At 37.5% G+C, this 7,629-nt stretch overlaps 1 protein-coding gene across 1 annotated transcript in view; it reads right to left on the reverse strand.

Annotated features, from left to right (window-relative positions):
• The window catches only part of LOC100185342 (aspartyl/asparaginyl beta-hydroxylase-like), a 10,277-nt gene extending 3,306 nt beyond the window's left edge, over positions 1-6,971 (reverse strand). Inside the window, exons 1-8 of the mRNA XM_009863052.3 lie at positions 6,893-6,971; positions 6,437-6,468; positions 6,335-6,374; positions 1,764-1,932; positions 1,422-1,509; positions 1,184-1,262; positions 701-837; positions 304-495 (exon numbers count right to left, since the gene is read on the reverse strand). Of these exons, the coding sequence (XP_009861354.2) occupies positions 304-495; positions 701-837; positions 1,184-1,262; positions 1,422-1,509; positions 1,764-1,771 (504 nt within the window). The 5' untranslated portion in view covers positions 1,772-1,932; positions 6,335-6,374; positions 6,437-6,468; positions 6,893-6,971. The remainder of the gene's footprint in view (positions 1-303; positions 496-700; positions 838-1,183; positions 1,263-1,421; positions 1,510-1,763; positions 1,933-6,334; positions 6,375-6,436; positions 6,469-6,892) is intronic.
• Between the last annotated feature and the right edge of the window lie 658 nt (positions 6,972-7,629).

The raw sequence follows: 7,629 nt of genomic DNA on the forward strand, positions 1-7,629 counted from the left end.
TTTTATTGAGTGTCTATGGGCTGCATTGTAGATTTTTACTCCAAGGAGTCATCTAGATCTATTTAAGCTTCTCATAAACACTTAATAATAAGAGAGACTGCTTCAGTGAATGATAGCACCTTTGTGTTAAATAAATATGCCAGGTCTCTATTTCTATCATTGAGGCAGTTTATAGACACTCAATAATGGAGATTCTATTCTATAAGGGTGAGGTCTTCAGTAAGGCACACCTTGCACCTGGGATGTAGGTCTATTACCCCAACACCCAGGGTGCTACCATCTAGACCCCACCACACAGCCCACCTCTTTAGTTCTATTAGTCCGATACAAAGCATCTCCAAGATGGAAATAAAACTTCCCCTCCTGCGTTCCTTCCTCTAATGAAGTTACACCAGGCAGAAGATATTCGATCGACTTCAACCAATCTCCTTTGATCTTGATGATAAAACCAAGGTGTACGCGGGCAAAGCCGTCACCAGGGTGGATGTCAAGGACCTGGGATGAAAGAGGTTATGAGATAGTTTATATTTTATCATAATAGCTTTATGTGTGTATGCAATATTGTAATACTGGCAAAAGCGTGTATTTTACGGAAGCCACCCATATTGAATAGATCAATAGAATGTACTACATATATACAATGATGTGGTAATGGCAGAACTCCTAAATCCCAGGTTCTATAGAATAGAATCATTTTTACCTTCTCAAAAACTTGTTTTGCTTTATCATTTTGTCCAATCATCAAGTAAGCAACTCCTAGCTGGTTTAATACTTTCCCATCATTGGGGAATTCCCTTGCTAGCTGGGTCTTAGTAAGCAAGGCAGCTCTTAGATGACCTGGGTTTATTGAAGAGTTAATACTTATAAGCTGTACAGATCCTTATTCATCCAAAAAAAAGTATGTAACTTAAACTTACTTATGCCCGCATGGCGGGCAACGACAGTCGTTATAACACGCGTGTTCTGTTCCACACACCTTGTGAGCGTTTATGAGTTACCACAAATGTAAGTTCGGGGGTGATTATTTTTTATGTAGCAAAAAATTTCGACAACTCATCAGTGACCACTGGGTTGGGGCAATTATTGTTAAGTATCTTGTCCAAAAACATACATGGGTGATAGCAACTAGCTTTGAACCAGAAACCATGCAACGCAGCCTGAACATGACGTATTTATTACTCACCTAGGAATGTTTGTCTCTCAGCTTTTGTCAATAATGCTTTCTTCTTCAAAGCTGGTGGGCATGTTGGTAACTCTGCTACCTGTTGGTGGTGTTTGTATTATTAATATTATGTGTAGGTATAGGAAAACACCCATATTATAACTGGACAGCGAGCATGAGGTGTATGAATACACCATGTGTGTCTGGTGTATAGGAAGACACCCATGTTATAACTGGACAGTGAGCATGAAGTCCCCACCTCATTATAAGCTTGAATACATTCCTGCAACAACTTGTTACTTCTTTCTTGTTCAGCTTGTTGGAAGAGAGATTCAGCTTTGCCAAATCTGGTGTAATAAAAAGTTAAGTAAAGTTTGCTACTGCCTGAATTTTGGTTGGTTTGGTCATTTATATCTTCGTGTGTGGGAGCTTGAGTGACTTATCCATGGTTGCCACTCCCATGGTCACAGTTAAGCTGCTAAAGCTATTGCAGTGTGAGCACTTTATCAATTAGCATTATGTTTTCATCTTTTTACCCAACAGTCCCTTCAGTAAACCTTGAACCCGGTATCTCCCAACCACATAACACAAACTTAAATACCTTGCCATTGGACTCTCAGGGTTGGAAGATATAAGCCTTTGGTATGCTGCCTTTGCTTTAGCTGCTTGCTTTGATTTCAGCAACTTCTCAGCCTCTTTAAGTTGTTTCAATATGGGAATGTCTTTGTCAGATGTCAGTATGTCTGGAGGACTTTTCTTCTTTTTGGAAACTGGAAAAATATCATGGGATAGAATGACAAAATGTTATGTGTACTGTTTGGCTGGCATACATGGGCAGGTGATACCCTGCTATAAATGTTTAATTTCCAAAACCTTGGCCTACAAAAACAAACAGTCACATTCTGGGGCTCAAAGGTAACAGAGTGACTGCCATACATGAGGGTAACATAAGGTACTTTGGTGCAGTTTTAAGTTGTACATTTAAATTATAAACATATATCATGTCATAATATAGTATGGTAACATAACATAAGGTACTTTAGTGCAGTTTTAAGTTGTACATTTAAATTATAAACATATATCATGTCATAATATAGTATGGTAACATAACATAAGGTACTTTAGTGCACTTAGTTGTACATTTAAATTATAAACATATATCATGTCATAGTATAGTATGGTAAAGGCCTAAATTCACACAACAGAGGTGTAATATAAAGTTGTTTCAATCCCCATCTGCAAGGGTTATGGTGTTGAAAGATTATGAGTTAAATATGGAAGCAACCGTAGCCATATAGTACTATGTATAGTTTATATCATATGAATATGAATAAGCACCAACATCTACAGGAGTTATGGTGTTGAAAGATTGTGAGTTAAACATGGGACGAGAACAACCATTACAGTCAACCGTGCTTAATCGGATCACTTTTCATTGGTCCCAAATCTAAATCCATTTTTATGTAAAACTTTCCCGGTTAAACGAACCAGTTTGGCTTGTTCCCGATGTGGTTAAGTGTGGTTGACTGTAGTACTAAATACAGTTTATATTATACAAATATGAATAAGCATAGATTATACACCAATAGTTGGGCATTGAAAACCCAGTATTTGAATAATAAGGATATATTTTAACCACACATGGAATGTTGTTTATTCGTTTAACCAAGAAAGAAAAAAAAGCAGGGTGGAAAATAAAGGCCAAGAAGTGGATTATGAAGTTGGGCATTGAATATTAAGATAAATTAAAAGCATATACTGATTGCTGGTTTCTATAAGATAATAAATATGCAGGGTAGAAAATAACAGTTAAAGACTTTTAATGTGACTTCATATTTCTGTTACGTATTGAAGGTGTAATATACACACAAGAAATCTATGTTTGTCATTAAATCGTGCATGGCACGCCAATGGCAGTCCTTATAACACGGGTGTTCTGTTCCATACACCTCGTACCTGCATACAAGTTACCATGTATGTAACTTTGTGGGTGATTGACGATGAAATAAACTTAAAGGAGATGGTTCAGATATAACTCAGTAATACCAGATGCCGCTTTATTACAAATATCGAAATATCCTTCATTTAACATCTACTTATCTCATACACTTTCACATAATTATGATCCACACACTGTAATAATGAACGGAAATAAGAAGCAAACAAAGGTGGCAATTAAGCATGACAATCATGTGATAGCATCTTATACGTAGGCGCCAAACCTGGGGTGGCAGGGTAGGCTTAACATTTTCCACACTGCAATAATCAGTAAACATTACAACCAATAAGTTAGATTTGTTTCCCAGGATTGTGTGTCTAACCATCCCTGCCTCCCCTTTGTTTTAACAAGTATGGCGCCTATGCCCTTTTAAGGTCAATAAAATAAACATTAACTTCGTTCTTAAGCCCTCTTGAAACAAAGTAAAGAAATTAAAAAAAGCGTGAAGATTTGAAACAAAACACCATGCTCCAATATAATAATGCTGTACAAAAAATAGTTTTCAAACTTTATCAATAAAAAATGGCTTTTAATTGTCAGTTTTACACATTTTTGTTGTCTGGGACGAAACTTTGTCAACTTATGTTATTGGTCTCAACAAAAATATTTTTTTATGTATGATAAGTTCTGGGTCAACTCTGGCTTAAATTCCATATCACCTGGCATGCCTCACCATATAACTTCGACCATATAAGGAACCATTTTACATTATTCGTCAAAATAATGTAAGTGAGATACTAACGACCAAGTGCTATGAAAAACAAACCCAACAAAAGTCAAGTCCAACGAATGGTTTACTATAAGCATGTTCTGTTGGTGACCTCTTTGTACCACAGATACAAAAATAGTATAAGCATTCATTGCTTTAAATGAAAACAAAATTAATTTCTTGCCTCAATTTGAAGCTGAATAAACAAAACAAGCGCGTGGTAGAACAAGATCATTGCAAGCGTTATAAGGACAGTGTTCCTCATGTTATCATCAATATTGAATGAAAATAACTTTGATAACTTTCCACAAACATGCCTTGCGTATAAACCAACACCATCAGATATTGTCGCACAGCCCTCCTCAGTGTTGGTTGAACTTTCACCAAATAAATGAAGCCGAGACTTTGATATTTTTGACACTAAAGAACTTAAAGCCTCCAAAACACTGGGATTTTCAGAAATTGATGGTTTTTTGTTCAAAACTTGCCCAGAAAGAGTTGGCCTGCAAAACAAGCACACATGACAGGTGTTTTTATGCCTCTTGTTTACAGGGTTGGCTCCGTACAACAGTTTGAAATGATTCTTATTCCTCAAGACCCCACGATTAGACTTCAATCCTTTATTAACTGGATAAATGGCAACAATTCCTCTCGGCTCTGCTCCATTTTTCCCCACCACAGTAACATTCACATTAAAACAGTTCAGTTTACCGATAGCTGGTTTCAACGGAATAGGTCTCATGATTTTCTTCGGTTTTCGCCCTGCTTTGTTCGGTACAACTGTAAGTACAACAGTCCGGTTTAAAAAACTCCTCATTTTTTCAACGACTTTAACCTTATTAACGTTAATTGGGAGTGTTGAAGGTACTGTTGTTCTAAGGTGGCGTTTGTTTATCCTTTTTGTGCGTTTGATCTGTACAGTAATCTTGCTCAAAGGTGAGATGACGACTGTTGTTCTGTTGGTGACCTTGTGGTCAACTTTTCTCAAGCTTGAAGGTCGTTTTGAGCTCAAAATATTAGGGTTGCTCACTTTTACAATGTTTGTAACTGCTTGCCTTTGATTTCTTGGTGTTTTTATGATGGTTGCAACATCTTTATGCAAATTCAGAGGTGTAATAGATAAAGTAGGGGGTGAGGGGGGTCTGGGTCGGGGCCTGTATTCTTACCTAGGTTTAATGCGATGCTTGAGTGCTGGAAAACCCTCTGCTTGTATTTATTAAACATTTTGTTGAACCCAAGCTTCATATATTGCTTTTGTAAAGGCAGAAGATGGATTGTTGGTTTCAATACATTAGGTTGGCTATGGTGATATGTTTTGTTCAATACAACCTGGTTTGCTGATATCTTGTAGCCATCCATATTCGTAGAAAGCTGGGCAGGATATGTGTCGTATTTATCTAGGGGTGTGGTTCCTTGTGTTGATTTAAACGGAGAAAAACTAAAGATTTGTTCAAATTTAACTTGATGAGACTTAGGTGACATTGGGTTCGAAGTGATTTTAACATAATGGCCGACATCTCCTTGTGGAAGTTGGGTTGTAATGTCTTCATTGATTTGCTGATGTTTTGGGGACATTGGGTTCACCAGAACTTTGCTGTTTGCGAGATTATTTTCAGCAGCTTTTTCTTCAGGGATTTTAAATACTTGATATTTTGGACTAAACGGATTGAAAACCACTTTTTGCATTTTGTTCTCTTCAGGATCTTCTTCCAGAGGTTCAGGATGCTCCTTTTGATCTTTAGGAGCAAGAGGATTGAAGACACTTTTTCCATCATCACGATCTGCATCTCTATTAGAGTCCTCTTCTGGACCATTTTGGTAATTTTTCGGAGCCGGCTCAGTTTTCAACACAGGTTTGAAGACACAAGAGAGAGAAGTTCATAGGCAGGGGTGGGGGGGTTAGTAATATAACATTGTGTGAAAGTGTGGTATCATGAGTGTAAGGTGCAGGTAGGGCAGGTCTGTGTAAAGGATTGTTTATAGAAGCATTGATGTTGTTTGTGTTGCTCCATGCTGTAGAACCTGTGGGATTTGGTAAGGAGAGAATATAGGAAGAAGGTAGGAAAAGAGAAATAGCGTAAAAAAAGGGGAAAAGAGAGAATGTGGAAAAGTAAAGAAGGCAAATCAAAAGGTAAAATACACCTAGGCTATTATACACATAACGCATGTGTCTAAATACCTATATTCCATAGCCTAATAAACCACCTTGCTACAATGCCATTTGTCAAAATAATGTGAGTGAGATGCTAACGACCAAGTGTTATGAAAAACGTAACCAACAAAAGTCAAGTCCAACGAATGGTTTACTATAAGTATACGAGATATATATTTTGCCTATAACTAGTTTCATCAGTCCTCAAAATTGAGTTTAAATTCAACACAGTTATTAAGACATAAGCATTCAAAAGCAATAACATGAACATTGAACAATATCCTATAGACCTATAACAACCATACAACATACCTGTTCCATCAGTGTTTGTTGCTGTTGGTTTCTTTGTGTTCTAATAAGAAAGCATTATTACATCACAGTTGGATATAAATAGAAGCTTAACATTAAACATACTTTGGGTGTTGAGTTCCTTGATTTTGGTGGATCTGTAATTTATAATAATCAAGTAAGTGTTATATTTATTTATCACAGAGGTGCTACCATTCCCACTAAGGCAGTTTATAGACACTTAATAATGGAGATTCTATTCCATCCTCATTTTTTTTTTTTTTCAAAAAAATTACACAAAAGGATATATCTTCCCATATAGAAGGGTGAGGTCTTCAGTGAGGCACACCTGAGACCTGGGATGTAGGTCTATTACCCCAACACCCAGGGTGCTACCATCTATACCCCACTGAGGCAGTTTATAGACACTCAATAATATAGATTGTATTCTATAAGAGTAAGGTCTTCAATAAGACACACCTGAGACCTGGGACAGAGCTCCATTACCCCACACCCAGGGGTTATTATAAATTTAAACATAATTATGATTAAAGATTTATTCACATTTAAACATAAACCAACCTTGAGATGTTTCTTTCACTTTTACCTGAAAATATTTATATTGTCATCACTTATAAAGCAATTATATATAATAGTTGTGGCTGTAAAGTCAAAGTTCAACATCGTAATAATATTATTATATATGGGTGAAGTTATACAGTTAGGAACACCATGGGACCTGGGATTAAGGCCAGAGTTGGTCCATTACCCCAACATTGTATATGCACATTCTATTCTATATGGGTGAGGTCCTACAGTGAGGCACGCCATGGGACCTGGGATTTAGACCAGAGTTGGCCCTATTACCCCAACATTGTATATGCACATTCTATTCTATATGGGTGAGGTCCTACAGTGAGGCATGGCATGGGATCTGGGATTTGAGCCAGAGTTGGCCCATTACCCCAACATTGTATATGCACATTCTATTCTATATGAGTGAGGTCCTACAGTGAGGCATGCCATGGGACCTGGGATTTAGGCCAGAGTTGACCCTTACCCCAACATTGTATATGCACATTCTATTCTATATGGGTAAGGTCCTACAGTGAAGCATGCCATGGGACCTGGGATTTAGACCAGAGTAGGTCCATTACCCCAACATTGTATATGCACATTCTATATGGGTAAGGTCCTACAGTGAGGCATGCCATGGGACCTGGGATTTAGGCCAGAGTTGACCCTTACCCCAACATTGTTTATGCACATTCTATTCTATATGGGTAAGGTCCTACAGTGAAGCATGCCATGGGACCTGG

The sequence above is a fragment of the Ciona intestinalis genome, unplaced genomic scaffold (genome assembly GCF_000224145.3).
Source record: "Ciona intestinalis unplaced genomic scaffold, KH HT000077.2, whole genome shotgun sequence".
Classification (NCBI taxonomy): domain Eukaryota; kingdom Metazoa; phylum Chordata; class Ascidiacea; order Phlebobranchia; family Cionidae; genus Ciona; species Ciona intestinalis.